The 20,362-nt window shown below is 33.2% G+C and overlaps 2 protein-coding genes across 2 annotated transcripts; both read left to right on the top strand.

Moving 5' to 3' along the window:
• The first annotated feature begins 997 nt into the window (after positions 1–997).
• LOC125870749 (uncharacterized) lies at positions 998–11,984 on the top strand. Its single transcript, XM_049551253.1, has 15 exons — positions 998–1,391; positions 1,725–1,851; positions 1,944–1,984; positions 3,149–3,242; positions 3,992–4,998; positions 5,790–5,921; positions 6,488–6,560; positions 6,878–6,917; positions 7,156–7,228; positions 7,618–7,683; positions 8,990–9,070; positions 9,156–9,328; positions 9,774–9,820; positions 11,134–11,353; positions 11,460–11,984. The coding sequence occupies exons 1-15, from the start codon at positions 1,102–1,104 to the stop codon at positions 11,726–11,728; spliced, it is 2,733 nt and encodes a 910-aa protein (XP_049407210.1). The 5' UTR covers positions 998–1,101; the 3' UTR covers positions 11,729–11,984.
• A 1,117-nt stretch (positions 11,985–13,101) lies between these two features.
• LOC125870750 (ubiquitin-conjugating enzyme E2 7-like) lies at positions 13,102–13,895 on the top strand. The gene has a single exon (XM_049551254.1). The coding sequence runs from the start codon at positions 13,163–13,165 to the stop codon at positions 13,664–13,666; it is 504 nt and encodes a 167-aa protein (XP_049407211.1). The 5' UTR covers positions 13,102–13,162; the 3' UTR covers positions 13,667–13,895.
• The last annotated feature ends 6,467 nt before the right edge of the window (positions 13,896–20,362 follow it).

Genomic DNA, 20,362 nt, shown 5'->3' on the forward strand with positions numbered 1-20,362 from the left:
TTTGTTAAACCTAAAATTTACTCTACTTAGCTATCCATATTTTGAAACCCATTTGCATTATGGGAAAATTATTCGAAATGACAAATATCTAAAATATATTATGTAATATGACTATAATTTTTATTTTTTTAATCTATGACTACAATTTCATAAAAAATTGTTGTTTGGATTTTTAGTTGTAAAAATTTAGAATTTGTATAATTTGGTCTTTGATGGTATAAATTCAGAATTTGTATAATTCGATTCCTAATTGAATAAATTTAGCTATTTGTATATGATTTAAAAAAAAAAATCATAATAAATTACCATGTTTGTATATTGACAAACGAAATATACAAATGAGGTTTTGAAAACCTATTTATATATTCGCATCGAAATATACAAATCACAACCTCAATTTGTATATTCTTACCATGTTTGTATATTTGCAAGCCAAATATACAAACGACAAACGAAATATACAAACCACACCCTTCATAGCAAACATAATTATAGACTTATAGTTATGGAACACAGTTACCAACACTATAACTACACAGTCTTATTATGTCTATCATCTTTGCTATTTTTGAAATTGTATCTTTATTTATTTATTGACTGAATTTGTATACTAATTTTTTTGGTATTTCACGCGGTGTTAGATATTTGAATTGGAGACCGACTAGATGTCCATTTAAATTGATTTATTTTAGGTGTTTTTAAGACAAAATAACTTTTAAACAGTTTTGAAGTGTTTGAATAAAATTTAACAAAGGTTTATAAACACTTATTTTAAAATGAAAATAATAAAAATATGCTAAAAATCACAAGTTATGAGTTGTGACCTATAAGTCATAGCCAAAAATCAATCCAAACATGCTCTAAGTCCCTACATTGAATAAAGTACTTTCCAACAAACAAAGACGATACCAAAGGAACTCGAACTCGAGACTACCACTCAACCGCAACTCTCGTTAATAAAATATATAAACTCTATTGTTTTGTTACACATATTCAACAAAACGAGGGTTCGATCCCCAGCAGCAAAAAATCCCCAAAATTTCCACGCCGATTCTGGCGCGTGCTCTTTGTTACAGTTTAACACAAAAATCAACAACAGTAATGGAAACCGGCGACGATTTTTCAGTCGCCGCCGAATTGAAGCGTTGTAAGCAGAAGAGAAAATCACAACCAAAATCCAATAACAATGTTCCTGAATCTCCCGCCACCTCGCCGGGAAAAGTCGCCGGCGGCGAGTCTTCCTCCGGAATTCCAGTCTCATTGTTCGATTATTCAGTAGAGAATCACTTTAGAGCAGTTGATACAATTTCTAAGCTCACCGGTGTACCAGAAATTGACGATACTGATCGAACTGAGCTTAATCGCTTAGCTTCCTCCATCACATTCTTAACGTAAGTTGAAAAATAAAATTTCTTTTGAATTACTCAAACTGCATGAATTTTAACCAGTTTTATAAGATATATTTTTTCATTATAATACGAGTATAGTATTTCTTAGCTAGGTTTCGAATATCAAAATTTTAAATGTTACAATAATTTGATTAAGTTTAGTTTAAAAAATTAGTCAAATTGATTTGAAATATGACAAGTAAAAATGTTTTTTAAAGCTGAGATTAATAGCTTAGCTTCCTCCATTATCTAATGTAAGTCGAAAAATTGCTTTTTTCCTGCTCATATACGCTGAATTTTGAATTTTTTTTATGTAAATTATGTCGAGACATGCAGAGAATGGAGATATCTCAAGTACAAAACAAGAGAAGTTAAATTTGCTTGTGAGAATGAGAGTTCAAAAGGGAAAGATGTGATTGGTGAAATAAGTTTGCCTCAATTCTCTTCTGCGGAAGTTCCAAAGGTACATTTATTTGTTATTTAGCTGAATTTTGATGTTTATTGTTTTTTCTGGACTTGGAATTAGTTCTGATGAGATAAGCTGATTTGTTGCAGAGGCAGTTGATGAATGAGCAGCCAGTTCCCAAAGAATCGAGGTAGGCAGAGTTATCATTTTATTTTGTAAAAACTTACATGAGATGAGTTTAAATGGAGTAACGTGGTGTGACCTAGTGGTCATTGGTCTCTATGAAGTGGGTTGAGCACCGTGAGGTCTCAGTTAAATTTCCAGCAAACACAAAAACATCTTTCCATGTGTTCTAGCCTTGATGGAAAGGGTGAAAGTTACATAATCCAGATATTATAAGTTGGTGGGCGAGCAAGTTATGTCAGTGAATTGACTCGGATGTTCATGTTTCACCGTTCAATGCGGAGCCTTTATTGTACATTGTTATTCCATCAGTCAATTAAAAGTTATGATTGTGTTCTCTGATGTACTCTTTTATGTACCTTCTTGGTACTTTCCAATAAAATCTTTACCTTTCCTATGAAAAAAAAGGTATGATCTTGGTAAAGAACTGCGTAGCCTCCACTTAATGGAAAGTTGGCTTAATGCATCCCACTGCTCTAAAGCTTTCTTTCTTTTCTATGTTTTACAAACGGTGCCTTTGTCTAGTGACCATTTCGGCCACTACTTGTGGCACCATGCCTCTTCTGGTGGCAATTTTGTCTGCAAAACTTTCTTTCCAATAGTTGTTTCAGAAGCACCTCCTCTTTTATCTGCAATTCTATCCATTGTTTCAGTGCCTTTTTTTAATCAAAAAACCCCTTCTTTTAACCAACAAATTTCAGATTACTGTTACAGAAGTCTGAAAATTATCTTGCAATACTGTTTCAGATCACATGATGCACTGCGGTATGGTCCTTCAAGTTCGCTTCAAGCTCTTGTCTATCTTCTGATTTTCCAGCTACTTGATTCACATAAAAGCAATGTGTCATCAACATATAGTATGTGGGAGATTGACAACTTGTTAATCCAGAATCTTTTTATCCATCCATTATCTGTTTCAGAAGTCTTCTTCTCTCCTTGTTTCATAGTACTAGAGTTGGTTATTGAATCTCTTTTCTGAACATTGAATTTTTGTAACTGTTTTTTCCTTTCATGCTTTTTTCTCATTATTGTTGTGTTACAGATAGTGCTTATGATCTCTTAAAATTTTTTGGACTAGACTTTGCTGGGCTGTTAGTTACACACTGTTCAATTTATTTATAGATTTTTTGCAAAATGATTTAGACTGGTGTCTACATTGTATCTTTTGCAGCAAAGATTTTGTGATGTATGTTGGAGGTCTAGCATGGGGGATGGACTGGTGTCCCCAAGCTTATGAAAATAGGGATGCTCCTATCAAAAGTGAGGTAATGCTCTTATTAATCTACTTCTTGATCCTTTGTTTATTCTCCTCAAAAGAAAAGAAAATCAATGATGTCAAATGGACGAGTCTGTCTCATCTCCAATTCCTTTTCCTTGTACCTTCTCTTCTGTTCTAGAGAGAATATTAATTGATGAACTGTTTATTGAAATTTGTCATTAAAACTTGACTATTCTGAGAAGATATTCAGCATTCATTTTTGTTTATTTGAGATGCAGTTGGTTACCACAGAGAATGAGAGCTAATCTTGATTTGTCAAGAAACATATTAAGGTAACAATGTAAGAGAAAATCTGGCTAAAGAGTGGGACAATGTACTGATAGGTCTTATCGTCGAGTTACAGTAGCACAGGGAATTTTGCTTGATTTGTCCCTTAACTGTTTGATTCTTCCTCTCTTCAATTGCTTTAAAAAGCTAATGGAAATGCAGCTGTTTTTGGTGTGTCATTTAATACGATGGCTTACTCATCAAAAGTTATTATGTCTTGAGCAGTATTAACGGCCCAATGGAATATCACAGAGGGGGAGAAGGAAATGGAATCAACTTAATCAGTGAAATGTAACTATTTTGGTGTTTATAAGTTTTACTCATTCTGTACCGAGTGTCTCATGTTGATTTTACTTTATCAAGAAACGTCATGTCTTTATCTGTTTTTTACTTTAAAAAAAATAAATCAAGCACACTTACTCAGATATGATCCATATTGATTTCTTGCATTTTCAATTGATTCTGTAGTTTGTCGCAATTGCTCCTCATCCTCCTGATTCATCATATCACAAGACTGATGCCTCACTTACAGGCAGAGGTGTAATTCAGATATGGTGTCTGCCAGATCTCATTCAAAAAGATATAATTGTGAAAGAAGATTATTTTGCTCAGGTTAACCAAAAATCGTATCGAAATTTGACAAGAAGTGAAGCAGGTACGGGAGAAGTATCTGGACCTCAAAAACCAAGAGGAAGACCAAAAAAGAACCCTGGTAAAGCAGTCCAGGCAAAAGCATCTGGACCTCAAAAACCAAGAGGAAGACCGAGAAAGAAGCCTGTTACTGAATCTTTAGGTGATAGAGATTGTGAAGACCACAGTTTACAACCTCTTGCTATAGAGTGCTCGCTGCAATCAACAGAACTTTATGTAGATTTGTCCTGCGGAAATATGAATAAAGCCCAAGTAGATATTGCGCTAAGTCAAGAAAGATGTATTAATGCGGCATCTCTAGATTCTCCGTTTACTGCTGCAACAAGGAGAGGAGTGAGAAACAAGGCAACATTGAAAGGTCAAACTGAGAATTCTGGTGTGATTCCGCTAACACAAGATGTTGCTGAAGAGTCTCCAGCTGTGAGCTCCCAGGCATATACTAGCAATCGTCTTGTATCAGCAGGGTCCAGTGAGAGTGGTGCCTCCACAAAGAGAAGAAAAAAAGAAAAAGAAAGAATGGAAAACCAAACTCATAATCCTACCTTGCCCTTGCCAATGCTAACACAAGATGTGCATGAAGAATCTCCCAACACGTCCCAATCACCTGAGAGCCATGGCATTCATTCCTCACAGTTTGATGAGAATGGTTCTGATTTAATGCAGGACATACCAACGGATGTTTCTCTACCTAGAATGGTGTTGTGCTTAGCTCACAATGGAAAAATAGCACGGGATATTAAATGGAGGCCTTTAAATCACTATGATGTCTCCAGACACAGAATGGGTTATCTTGCTGTGATATTGGGAAATGGAACTTTAGAAGTGTAAGTTCTCCGTTTAAATTTTCTCTCTTTAACTTTCATGGAAAATCTATTTTGCTCTGGATTCCTGGTGGGATTTAGAACAGAATGAATCCACTTGATGCAATTAGTTTGTCAGTAACACCTTAGTTTTGAAATTGGAAATATCTAAGGCCACCGATTTTATAACCTATTAAGAGCTTCAATGATGAGAGTGAAGCACAAGGCAATTAGTTTTTCAGTAACACCTTAGTTCTCCGTTTATTGCTGCAACGAGGAGAGGAGTGAGAAACAAGGTAACATTGAAAGGCCACAGATCTTCATATAAAATTTGAGTTAACGTCCATATTTTATGCTGTGATCTTTTTATATGGCTGAAGACTTGGAAATTTCACTTTTGATGGATTTCCATAGTTTTGGAGGACAAAAGTAGAATAGGATTCCTCCTAAAGTCAATTACTTTGCAAGCTGCAGTAGTCTAGTCCATTTTGATTATTACTTAGATGCATGGATGTTGAATAGCACCAAGAAGGCTCAGCTTGGAGTTATTTCTTAAATGTTTGAAGGCCTTAAAAGTATTGACCTGAGGAAATGACTTTGATTCAGTTATTCCTCTATCTCCATGAAATGGACCAATTTATTAGTCATAAATGGAAGTATAGTCAGTCATGATTGTTTTCATACCTTGTTCTTCCTCATTGTTACTTCTTTTAGTTTTGTACAGCTTCTTGCATTCTGCCTTTCTCCCACCATAAATGCCTGGTCGTCTATGTTTATTGATTAGGCAATCTCATAACCCTTATCATCTAATGCAGGTGGGAGGTTCCTTTTCCTCATACAATTAAAGCTATTTATCCTTCCGTTCAAAAGAAGGGTACTGACCCCCGTTTCCTGAAATTACAACCTGTATTCAGATGTTCAATGCTTAAGGGCTGTGATGGGCAAAGGTAGTTTAGTGCTCAGAGTTCAATTGCTCTTTCTGTTCTGTTTGACGGTTCAAAATGTTTTTGCTGTGACATATTTACTATGATTTGTACATATGATTTTTAAAGAAGTTTTACTTTCTGCATTTGCGTTCCTTTCTTTATGACTTGTAGACTGTGAACAATCTTTGTCTTGTTGAAGCTGGGATTATGAGTCATGTGGTGAACTAAGATGAGGAAAATTCTTGGAACAGTACCATTCAAATAGATTTTCATGATTCAGCTTAGTGTTGGATATGGGGTTGTAGACTTTAAAGTTCACACTTATACAAATGTTAAACTTCACAGTAGACGAGCAGCATCTCTCTGTATTGGTTGAGCATTATGCACTCTTAACTTTGTAATGATATGTGCATAACCATATTTGCTAGTAGTTCCACTCCCCAAGAACTTTATTCTAACAAAACCCTTAAATTTAACATTTTCCTTAGGGTGCAACTTGTTTATTACTGTTAAGCTTATTCTCTTTCTACATGATCTTTCAATCTCTCTTAAATTAACCTCTCTTGTTGTTTCTATCTCTCTTGTAGCATTCCGTTAACAGTGGAGTGGTCTGCTTCACCTCCGCATGATATGATTCTCTGTGGATGTCATGATGGAGTGGTACTGGTTCTAATTTAATTTTCTTCTTGTTTCCCTTTGTTTTTTCAAAATAGTCCTACAGGCAACGGTTAATTCAGTTGCATCCCTGAACCCAAGTACCTGTTTCAAATGTTAATTGTTAGAGTCTGTTTTCCGACATGTCTTGAACTTATTTGATACACTTGAAGCCATGCTGCTGCAAAGCATAATAATCTCATTATCTCTAACCAGTATCTTGTTCATGTGAAATGCATTTTGAGTACTTACAAAATGTTAAGAGTGAGTCTGCTAGACTTTTACTATTTAGCATTGTAAAACTGATAGGTGCTTTTGGATAGGTTGCCTTGTGGAAGTTTTCAGCCAATAATTCATCTAAAGGTATTAATTAACTTCTGTATTGTGCTTTTCTTTGGTTTCATGAGTTTCAACTTAGTGAGGTGGCAATTTTGTTTAGTTAATCCTCTTTTAACTTGTTCTAGTTATGCGATATAACTTGAATGCTGTTTTGTTTTTGAAGTTTGAGTCACATCCTTCTTCACAAAAGACTTTTCTCAAGTCATATAATAGTGTTTTTTTGTACAGTTGTGATTTCATGTTACAGTCCTTTTGCCTGCAGACACGAGGCCTTTGCTTTGCTTCAGGGCAGATACAGGTCGTATTCGGGCGCTTTCCTGGGCACCATTGGAAAGGTTTGTTGTGCTAAACTTATTAGAGGTCATTTCCAAAAGCAATCTATATGGTAACTTCTCTAAAATAAAGGCCATGTTACTTTTAGGTTTTCATAAAGCAGCATTAATTGCATTATCCTGTAATTGGTACAGTTTGTGTCTACTTAGTTATTTTGTGGCTTGCAATTTGTTTCAACATAGGTCGGACTATGAAAATTCTTGGGTGAATCAGAACGAAGGGGTTTGTTTTGATGTGTATCTTTCAGTGCCAACTATTTTTTTAATGGTTCAAGAATTTTAGTGTTTTTCAACAGTATGATTAACATAGTGAGTATGTAGTGACTGTCTAAGCTTCTCTTGTATTTTGTCTGGTTCACTGATTGGCCTACTTGATACAATGTTGTATGCAGTGATTCCGGGAATACAAATATTATCATGGTAGCTGGTGACAAGGGGCTGAAATTTTGGGACTTAAGGTAATCTTGTTTCTATATGCTTTATGTCCTCTGATAGTTTCTATCATTATGATTTTTTCCCATGCTAATTATACCTTTTTATTTTCATCCTGCTGAAAGAAAAGCAAGAGGAGAAGAGGTACATAATGATTTGAAGTAATCCATATGCATTCTTCTGCATTTATTCCCACTCACAGCCCTCTTAGTCTCTTGAGCGTCAATGCGTTTTCAATAAAAGAGTTGCAAGTTTTTTTTTCTTTTCCGTGATTCATTGTGTGTCCTTTTTCTCTTGAAGAGGAATTATGTTTGATTTTGATTAGTTTGTATCTAAGTTGCGTAGACTCTTCACTTTTGGTGCCGCACCCGTGTCGACACGACATGGGTGTGGGTGTGGGATCCATGTCCAATTTGGTCAACCGATTTTGGGTACTTTAACCAAAATTGATGAGGAAAGTCCGGAGAGTTTTAATGATTTTTGTAGTCAATACAAAACCTAAGGTGAAATTGAAGAAAATGGAGTACCTTTTATATAGAAATTTCTATGTCACTCCTTTTCCTTTAATCTCATTCCAAGATTCTCTTCAAGTTCTCCTCATAATATCTCATTATTTGGGTTTTATAACTCTATTTTTAGATATTTTAATTATTTTTAGGCGAATCCCTGCACCCGTATCCATAAATGGATCCATATCCCCGAATCTTAAAAATTAGATCATAAAGGATTTGACCTCTGGATCCGCACCCGTATCGGACACCCGCACCCGAGTCCGAGCAACTTAGGTTTTTGTATATGTATATATATATATATATATAAATATGTGCGCGCGCGTGTGTGTGTTTAAGCTTTATTCTGCATTATAAGTTAAGTCCCAGGGCTCATCATACTTTTGTGAACTATACATAGTGCAGGCTCAAGCAGTATTCAGCAACGGAATATGGCATGTTTTATATTGCTTTGCTGTAGTTTCTTATGAAAACCCATTATTTGGTTATATGCTCATGCACTGATAATTTTTATGGACTACCGACTGTTAGAAAATTGTTTATCCTCAGATTGTGAGGGTATGAAGGGTACTTTCATGTTCCTTTGCTAAATTGTATCATAAGGCAGACATCGTTACAACTTAGTGGTCAACTCTGCTATACGAAATCTGCAGTTGGATTGATTTTGTAATGGGACTTTCAAGCAATATTTAGGTTGCAAAGCCCATGCCAGTTGCTTGTTGTATGTGCCTTTATAAATGTGTGTGTGTGTGTGTGTATATATATATATACGTATCTTTTTTTCTTTTTCTTAATATCCTACCCTACCTTGTATTTCTAACAGGGATCCCTTCCGTCCGTTCCGGGAGTATCATGTAGGCTCGGGAGTTCATATATGCAGTGTGGACTGGTTGCCAGAGCCAAGGTATGAGCATATCCTGCTAATGAATTTGATTTAGATATCTACTTTTCACGTCTTTCTCTCAAATTGTATTTGTTAATGTTCATAGATTTATTGTAATATCATGTGACGATGGGACACTAAAGATCCTTGGCTTGCCGAAGGCTGCATATGATGCACCTGTCACAGGAAACTTTTTAGCTGGAACCAAACAACAGGGATTTCATAGTTTCACTCGGTCTCTACTTGGGATATGGAGTGTGCAAGCTTCTCGTGTAACAGGTTTCAACTTTTCAAATATCTATTATCTTTTCCATCTGCAAAGATCTTACTTCTTACATAGATTTAAGTAGTATCAAAATGAGATGTTCATGAGTGATCAAATAAGCGTTTGCATTATGACTCTGAATTTTTGTGGGAAAACAAGGGGCAGCATATACTGATTCATGACCTTTCTGTTTACAACTTGCACCTTTTGTTCTAGCTAAGGGGAACTTGGGGGGGTGGGGGGTGGGGGTGGGGTAGAAGAGAAGGGTATGCAGTCTTAACTTTCTATGCATTATGGCACAGCTTGGAAGACAATGAAGGATCAGCTTAATTCTAAGGCATCAGGTGTTGTGGGTGGGGGCATTGTGTGACTGGAATACATATTTGATATCGATAGATAAATTACATTTTCCCTGAATTCTAACTTATATGCTTGTTTAAACTTTTTTGCGATTTCTAGGCATGGTTGCATACTGTGGGGTAGATGGTACAGCTGCTCGGTTTCAGGTGTGTACTGGTTAAGATGATTTTTGTTAAATCTGTTCTTTTTATGGTTTTTCCTGCTACATTTTTCGTTGTATTGAGATATTCAGAAGGGTCTGGTTGACATTGTTACCGTGATCATAGATATCTGGAAAAGGGATAGAAAAGTTATACTAAAGAAGTTTATGGTAAAACATAATGAAATCTATACAGTTCCCTTGAGGAGGACATTTCAAAAGATAAATTGTCCATTGACACTGACATCCATGCTTTCATTTAACTAGCCTGGAACTACAATATTTCTCCATGTAGTACCATAATCTGCCTTTTCTTTTTTCCTTTTAGTTAAAATTTAACCCCTACAATCCCGTCATGAATCCCTTGTTCTCATTTGATATGAGAGCACAGTAACTATATGATTTATGTTAATTGTAAAAAGGTCTGTTAAAGATTCCGTTTCAATCCCTTGCTGCCTTAGTTCTAACACAAGATGCAGACTTCGTATCAGTATAACCATGTTCAGAATTTCTTACTTATCAAAAAAAAAAAAGTTCAGGATACTGTATATCAAGAATCTCATTATCGTCTAATGTTTTGATTTCCACTGTACCCATCAATAAACATGAAAATGAAAGAAAGATATGGTAAAATCTGAGCTTACAACATACATTTATGCATTCTCTCTTGAATAACGACTGGTCTCCTCTGCAACTTTTAACCACTCGTCCAATTCCCCTATGTATAAGCCACATTTAGTTACAAATCCTTTCAACATCACGAAGTCAACAAGCCTTTCTCTGTTTATTCTCTCTGTATATATATATCACTTCGATTATTTTCCTTAATGTGCTCATATGCTCTAATGGCACAGCTTTTTTGGCATATTTTAACTCTTCCAGTTTCGAACCCTTGATTCACCTCCAAACGTCTTAGAAATTTTTGTTTCAAGTTTCTCTTGATATACATATAAAAAAAAGGTTTCTCTACTCTTATATTTAAAGAAGACAAGTCCAAAATGAGAGTCTGCACAATCAATAAAGCACTGGATGAGTATGAAAATGCATGGTGTACGCCCAACATTAATCTCACATTTTCTGTAGAATATTCAAATGCTTCACTCTCTCAATACAATCTGCTAGCTTTAACAGCTGCAGTGGTCATGTTTTCTCATTCGGCAGCCTGGTCTCTCGACTATTCAATGTTGCCTCGTACATTCAGTGGTACTTTTCTTGAATGATGATATGCTTGGCATGATTTCCTTCAAGTATGTATTATGTTAGATGTAAACGTTATGCTTGTCCAATCAGAGACCTTATTCATATTACCATTATACTCAGATTGCTAGCAAAATGTATAATGATCCCATGAGAACTCGTGCACCACATTTTCTCTGTGGATCATTTTCCGAGGATGAATCAGGTATTAGCGTCGTTACTCCAGTGCCAAATACTCCCTTCCGAATGATCTACTCAGGGAAACAATGGCGTGATGCTATCCCGAGATCTCCTCATGGTCAGGATAAACGAGTGATAGAGCAATCAGATGAACAACCCCTGGGTAACATATTGAACTGCTCTACTGATTTTCATTTACCAATTTTGCTACCTCAAATATAACTCCGCGATACCCATTCTGAGCATGGTTGCGTCTTTTCACCTTGCAGCTCTATGTTACGGCAATGATCCAAACGTTGAAGGAGGATCCGATGACGAGTTAGCATCTCAAACATCCAAAACAAAAACAAAATCCACGAGCCAGAAACCAGAAGCTGCTGAAGAAGAAGCAACACGATCGAGAGAGAAATTTGAAAAGTTACCTCCCAAAATTTTGTCGATCCACCGGATAAGATGGAATATGAACAAAGGCAGTGAGAGATGGCTATGCTACGGAGGAGCTGCGGGGCTGGTACGCTGTCAACAGATTGATTTATAAACTGTTTGAGTAACTAACTACAAGGGGAGGATGTAGATTGTAAGCTTGTATTAGTATTAGTATTAAGTTATCCCCTTATGTTGTGTGTATATTAGCAATTTCAAGAGAATTATTTGGAGTTTATTGAGCATTCAATATTTATAAACCCTAAAGGTGTGGAGGACACATATTAAGGATTAGTAGGTTAGTGGGTAGCACAAGATTGTCTTGCAGTGTTTGCCATCGTACTAGTTGTTTTATTGTAGTTCTTGTTTTTAATATATAGTATTGTTTATTCTTGTTTTCAATAATATGTCCTAGTATGTTGTTTATTGATTATCACACTATTCTATTGTTATCTTTGTTTCTTTTTGGTAAACTTTGCACCGTTTTGTTGTTACTAGTTATTATCTTTTCTTCACTGTCTCCTTTTTCTTTACTTGAGTGGAGAGGGTCTTTAGGAAACAGTCTCTCTACCTCTACAAGGTAATGATAATATTTGCGAACATTTACCCTTTCATATCCCACTTGTGGATTTTTACTGGATATATTGTTATTGTTATGTATATTAGCAATTTCAAGAAAAGTATGGTTATGACTTATCGATGTAGTTTGTTATAAACCCAACAACGTACTCAATGTAATTTAAATTCTACGAGTGGGGTGTAAAAAAGGTAAAGATAGTAACAGATAACTTATTGATAAAAACGAGCAGTAGAAAAATATTCACTCTCAAGAATTGCTTCTAATCGCCCCTCTTTTGATACTTAAGTACACAATTCAAAGAAATATAATCACCATAAATGATGCATATATAATTATTATTCATTCAATGTACCAACATAAATTATAAGTGTATAATTATCCGATAAACTCTTGATTTACCCAAAAAAATCAGTTAAAAAACTGTCATTGTAATATACTATTATTATTGTAGAAGAACACTATTATAAAGAGGTATTTAAACTCATAACATAAATTATATTCACAATAATCGATCAAGCAATATTATCACACGATCCATATATGTGACACAACTTTTCTTTTATGTCCCTTTAAAAAAAACTTACCTTTTTGTAATTAAAAATAACTACATATTTTAGCCATAATAAAAATTTTTATAACCACAGTAAGACTTGTTTTTTTTTTTTTTTGGAATATGCACTATCAAAACTTAAAATTAACCATCAACACAAATTTGGAAAATAAAAAAGGGGTTAGTAATTAATATAAACTAGGAAATATTTAAAACCCAATAATTATTTTTCCTTTTTTTCAACCTTCCGTCTCCCAGTTATTCACGAACTCCCACTCCTAAATTAATTAAAATAAAAAAACTTACACAAAAAAAGGCCCTATATATACCCCCTATAGAAAACAAATCTCTCAAATAATAGAAAAACTCTTTTCTCTGTTTTTGTTAAAAATAAAAACAAATACACAAAAATAATAATAATGGCTTCTTCACAAGCCGCTCTTCTCCTCCAAAAACAGCTGAAAGACCTAAACCGTCATCCGGTCGACGGCTTCTCCGCCGGTTTAGTCGACGAGAACAACGTTTTTGAATGGAGTATCTCAATCATCGGTCCACCGGAAACTTTATTCGACGGCGGATTTTTCAACGCTACAATGAGTTTTCCGACGGATTACCCTAACAATCCACCGACGGTGAAATTCACAACGGAGATCTGGCATCCGAATGTTTATTCTGACGGTAGGGTTTGTATATCGATTCTTCATCCACCAGGTGATGATCCGAATCATTATGAGCTGGCGAGTGAGCGGTGGACGCCGGTGCATACGGTGGAGAGTATTATGCTGAGTATAATTTCGATGCTTACGAGTCCGAATGATGAATCGCCGGCGAATGTTGATGCGGCTAAGGAATGGAGGGATAATAGGGGGGAATTTGTGAAGAAGGTGAAGAGATGCGTGAGGAAATCACAAGAGATGTTGTGAGCAAAAGCTTTACTTTACTTTTAACTTGCAAGGAACTTTTTTTTAGAACTATTTTACTTTTTTGGTATCTAAATTAACAAAATTGGCTAAAAAATTATGATTTTGTTTATTAGATTGTGTTTTGATATTGTTGAATTATAGTTTTGCTTTTCTGCAATTTTAATTGCTTATTTATTCGAAACTCAGAATTGAAATCCTGAATTCGCCTCTAAACAGGGGATATCAAAAACTTATTATTCTCAAATATCTGTGCCTTAGGACATTGAAAATCAAATTTTGAATTCGAGTTTTATGTTTGTTGATTCGACATTTAGTTATTCTGATGTTTGATAATGTTATGATCATGAATGATGCCAAGCATAAGATTATTGTGTTGCTAGATACATTGAGCTGTGTTGTTTATCTTCTTGTTGAAATCTAGAGCAACATATACAGTGTTTTTGAAGGTATCCGATTAGGTTGAAATCGACAGTTGCTTTGTTTCTGAGAGTCAGATCATCTTGATCTTGGTCATTGTGTTCTTTAACATATTTAGCCGCTGCTCAGCCTTCCCAAATAGATGTATAGCCAAAATTTTCATTTGAATTAGTTGTCCATATCGAAAAATCATCCATGGCAGGCGAGTAAACAATGTCATTAGGAAGGCATTGTTTAATCGATCCTCTACTGGATTATGTTATCAACCTCCTTTGGCTTCGGCAACTTCTTTCTGCAAAGTGAAATCTTTTGGAATTCATCAACTTTGTCTGTATGTTCTGATCTGCTGCTATCATAACTTAGCACCAAAACTTTCTACAGTATATCATGATCTGATACCGATTCGTAGCTCCTTCTGCAGTAGGTAGGGTAGCACAGTTTGTGTTAGGCTATCCATTGATATTAGCAAAAACTCACATTAGATAGTAGATGAACAGGAATAACAACATTCAACGTTTGTTTTATGAGAATCATTTTTTCTTCGATAGTTGATTCGTTCTACTGTCATAAGCTGAGAAATTTTGTGATAATCATGTCTGAAATATTGATGTCTCTTCCAACCTAAGTAACCTTACTGGTAGAAATCTGCTTCTATTTTGGTTCTCTTCTGATTGATCCCAGGCCAATTGGATCCCATACTGAGTCCATTAAACTTGTTGTCCTATCAAACTTGTTCCAATCTAAGATAATAAGTTCATGAGCTTGGTCTTACAGAAAGAAAACTTGTATCTCCAAGCTTAACTCAGACTCAGACGCGGCTTCCTTCTTTTTTTGGGGTCTTGCTACATCTTCTATCTCCAAGCTTAACTTAGACATAGCTCCCTTCTTTTTGTTTTTGGGTGGTAAAGCAATCAAACAGCAATTTGTATTAGTTCTCCGTGAAAAGGGGGTGATCCAAGTTACATTGTTACGACTTCACCCCAATCACTAGCCCGGCTTGGGTATGTCCAACTACCATAGTGTGAGTACAAGGCCTGGGAATGAATTCACCGCACCCCCTATGACTGACCGGCGATTATAGAATTTCCCTGTTTAACACCTCTTTCTGATTTATAAAATTCATGTCATTTATCATTAATAAAATAACAATGTACCTGCATATTGTTGGACAATAAACTCCAAATAATATGTATCCATCTTGATCAAATTCCATGACTGCACAAATAAGATGAACCCATCACAAGCTTAACTCAGATGAACCTAAGATATTAATAATTAAAATAAAAACATGTCCAGACATATGACACTAGATGTTTTTTCTTCTACCATTATTTTTATCTAATAAGATTACAAATATTAGTTTATAATTTTTCTAAAACTAACTTTTCTTTGTGTGGTTTAAACTTTAATGGAGTACTTCTTATCTTCATTATCAAAATATTAAATTCTCCAATGTCACCTATTATTATTATATATATATACACACAAAAAAAATTAAAGATCAAATAATGGAAGTATTAAAGTGCATTTCTTTTCTTCTCTTCAATTTCTGTATGCTTATTTCTCTAAGCAATGGATCGAATTCACATGAAAGAAAGGTACATGTAAATCCCTTTGTTTAGCCAATTATTTATCGATATTAGAGTCGAGAGTCTATTAAAAACAACTTTTTATGTTCACAAAAATAGATATAAAATCTACGTATTTCTCATCCTCTTCACACATCACAGAATATATTGTTATAATAGTAATATGATTCACATATACTCATCTAATTCTTTTTCATTGTCGTTTTTTCCAAATAAATTGGTTAAAAATAATATCGTTTTGGAAAACTAAAAAGGTATTAATTGCATGTTTTTTATAGTCAAAGCTACCCGTCCTCTAATAAATGAGAGATATTAATCTCTCTCTCTCTCTCTCGCTCACACACACACACGCATATATATATATAATTTAATCGAATAATCCTTATGTTATTAAATGATTTTTATGGGTGCCAAAACCTTAAAATAATATTTAAAAAGGGAGAGAGAAAAGTCTCAACTTTGTTATGATAGATATTTCATCCTGATTGGTTAAATCTGCTTTAATGACTACTGGTGAGATTATTTTCCTTAATCGTTTCAATTTATGTGACATATTTTGATTGAACATCAAATTAAAATTTTTTTTTGACTCTTTTGGATCTTACATGTATCAAACATTTAAGTGATTGTGAGATTTATAAAATGTTTTGATTTTAAACATTGAATTAATAACATTTGTGTGGTTATAAGAAATCGACAATCATTAAGGATGAAATGAAGGTTCAAGTTAAATCGTTTTCAAATTTAGAAAGGTATATCCGTCTTATTTAAATGGAATGATAAAGGAATTGTGACATTCTTTTTGAACAAAAAAAAATTATATATATCTTACATCGCACGTATTATTTGTGTTTGAAGTACTACTTTTGAATAAAAGAAGTGATATGACATTGTTTCACCAAATCTTATAGATGTGTGAGAGAATATATTTTCTTTGGAAACATACATACATTACATATATACATACTCAATAAGTTGACGCTACTTAAAAATAACATAGAGTAAATAATAGTTTGAAATTAAGCAGGAAGTAGAGCCTTAAATTGAACATATTCTTACATAAAAAATCACTTAATATAAAAATGACAGTTACTTACATAAAATTCTGTGACATCTCATGTTTCTATAGAAAATTACAATACTTACATTAATTATTATTGTAATTTTGTTGGTTGAAATATAAGAATATTAGTAATATTCACTATCATTTTGTGATTTCAATTTTATTTTTGGCATAATACATAAACATTTAAATTTGGCTTTATATGATAAAAAAAAAGTACTCCAATTTTGAGAATGCACATCTAGATACTTTAACTACCTTAACTAACAGACATCCGACGCTGACACACTCCAACTCTTTTTTTTCTTTTTTTTTTTTCAATATCAAATCATTTTCATCAATATCAAATAATAAACTTTTTTAGTAAAAATACTATCTCACCCAAAATTATCTTTTTTATCCGATATCAAATCATTTTCATCAACATCAAATAATAAACTTTCTTTAGTAAAATTTTTCATGACCTCATAAGTACTCTTATAAATTAAACCAAACACAATGATCAAATGCATAAATATTGCAACTTGTATATATAATAACTCAAGATCAAGATCTCAGAGTTTACATAAATTTATTAATCAAATAAAATACATCAATTTTTGTTAATTATGACTCCTTGTTTAGTAGCCATTATTTCCATGTCTTCCTTGGACAAGCAAATGCATCTATGAGCAATACAAACAGGTGCTAGAGTATGAGGACAACGTGGTTCACAATCTCTTTCATTGTCACATTCATGAATAGCTTCAACCTTGAAACATGGAATATCTGCAACTATATAAACAAAAATTAATTAAAAAGTATGGCTCAATGTATAAAATATTCAGTATTCATATAGGGTTCAAAGGATTAAAGGCAGAAGCAAATTCATGATTTAATTAAGCTCTACGGTATTCAAACATACTATATATTGCAAGTTTAGTGTATTTTTATTCATAAGTTATAATGTTACGCGTTGAAAATACTAGGTTGAGGTGAACCTGGTTTTGTGATGTTATATCCACTTTAAAATTCAGAGATGAATTAAAGGTTTGAAATTTATAGTTCTACTACCATCTTAAATTAATAAAGGTTCACAATCAAATATATAGGCATGATTTGGACAAAAGTTATTGAATTCACGTGAGCCCATAGCCGACATCATAGACCCGTACATGTCGGGGATTGGTGCATCCTCTCTAAGGGGTTATAATGTAACAGTCTACCCTGATGCAAACATCATATTTTATTCCACAACTCGAATTAACTCGTGATCTATAGCTAACATAAAAACAACTTTATCGTTGCTCCGAGACTCATTTATTCGTTTAACAATGACTAAAACAAAATTTTAAAATAAGTAAGAGAAACTAACCCATGGTGATCAACAACAAAGCAACAAAGAAAGCAGACTTCATCACAATTTTGGCCATTTTTTTTTCACTCTCTCTAAAAGCAGAAAATATTATTAACTTTGGAATGATTTGGAAAAAGGTATTGTTTCAAATAATATATATAGTGGTAGAGTAATAGAAGCAGTTGGTCAACAATAGTTTTTTGGGTTATTGATTTGAATACATTTTGCTAATAAAATTTTCCAAAAATATAAATCAAACAAACAACTTAACTAATAATGTCAGTTTTTGAAATTGGTAATTTTTCTTTTTTAAATTAAAGGTCAAAATAGTCTAAACCAATGGGTCAAGAATATATCCTGAAATTAGTAATTGCAATTATCAGTAATTGCTATATTCTCCCAAAGAATTCTAGTCAAATACAATTAATAAAGAAAAATCTCTTACTAAGTTACTACTATTAATCTTTGAAACTAACAATTGCCAGTAAATGCTAATCTCCCAACTAATTTGATGGTAAATTAATATATTATACACCCGGGAATCAAACAAAAAAAATAAGCACTTAGGAGAAAATTTCATAAATAGCAAATGAGATTAAATTAAATAAACCTCTTTAGCTACGTCATTAATTTGTCTAATTACGCTCCATAGTTATAGTTTCATTTGCTAGTTATTTTTGCTTTTATATTTCGTTTGTTAATATACGAACAAGGTAAGTATATAAAAAAAATTGTATTTATACATTTAAGAATTTTTCATAATTCTGTTTGTATATTTCGCTTGCCAAATACAAACAAGGTAAGTATATAAAAAAAATTGTATTTATACATTTAAGAACTTTTCATAATTCTGTTTGTATATTTCGCTTGCCAATATACAAACAAGGTAATTTATTATGATTTTTTCATAACTTATACAAATCAAATATATCAACAAATAGTATACAAATAGCTAAAGTAAGCATATACAAATTTTGAATTTATACATCAAAGTCAATAATTGAGTTTCATAACCAATAACAATGTGGAAACTAAAAAAATACACCCTCAAGATTTGGTGTCATAAATATAAAATCTTCTAAATACGAATAAAAAACAGAATAAGCCTTAATACAAGTGTCTCAAAAATAAAGGACAAAATGAAAATAATAGGAAGAAATAGAGTCGTTCACACCATATATGTATTGGATATTGTATCTGTTACTGCTATACTTTTTCTACAATAATTAATCGTTTAATTATTGTAGGAATCTAATAGTTATAATTTAATAAAAATATTCATTTTTTTGTAGTACTAAAAAAAGTTGAATATTGTTTGTAGGAGGAGTCTACTACTTTATTTATGCAGTTATTTAAAATTCTATATTAATAAAATTTTGTGACACAATTTTTCATTCATATTTTCAACCTTGTATCTCTCTTTCAAAAAATCATTATAATATTTAGGGAAAAGGGTTTGAAAAATATTTTAACTTTGGCCAAAATTATCGTTACGATACCAAACTTTATNTGTAGGAGGAGTCTACTACTTTATTTATGCAGTTATTTAAAATTCTATATTAATAAAATTTTGTGACACAATTTTTCATTCATATTTTCAACCTTGTATCTCTCTTTCAAAAAATCATTATAATATTAGGGAAAAGGGTCTGAAAAATACTTTAATTTTGGCCAAAATTATTGTTACGATACCAAACTTTGTGGAGAACCTTTTACCCCCTGCACTATTTAATAGTGTATTTTAAAGGTATATATGTGCCCACGTGGACACATTACTATTTATATTGACGCAATATTTATAATGTCCACGTGGGCACATATATACCTTTAAAATACACTATTAAATAGGGAATGGAGGTAAAAGGTCCTTTCCAAAGTTTGGTATTGTTACAGCAATTTCGATCAAAGTTCGAATATATTTCAGACTTTTTTTCCTAATATGTAGCTTCCAAATATTTTCTCCCTTTTTAGAATGGTTTTAGTGGCTACATTTATGTTAAGTATGATCGCTCGGACCGTTATACGTTTTGATTATGATATGATATTTGTCAGATCTTATTTTCATTTATCAAATCTTGTAATTGTGGAAGCATGTACTATTACTTAACATAAGAGTTTTAAGGTTTACATTTATTTAGGAAATTGAAACATGCATGATATGATAAGAGTTTGATACATCGATCATAAAAACTTATTCTACACTCAATATTTGTAGATATAAATATTAAGCGCGAATAAATTTTCACCATAACATTAATTCTCTGGTTTAACACCACGTATAGAAGTCACTT

The sequence above is a fragment of the Solanum stenotomum genome, chromosome 7, assembly GCF_019186545.1.
Source record: "Solanum stenotomum isolate F172 chromosome 7, ASM1918654v1, whole genome shotgun sequence".
NCBI lineage: Eukaryota > Viridiplantae > Streptophyta > Magnoliopsida > Solanales > Solanaceae > Solanum > Solanum stenotomum.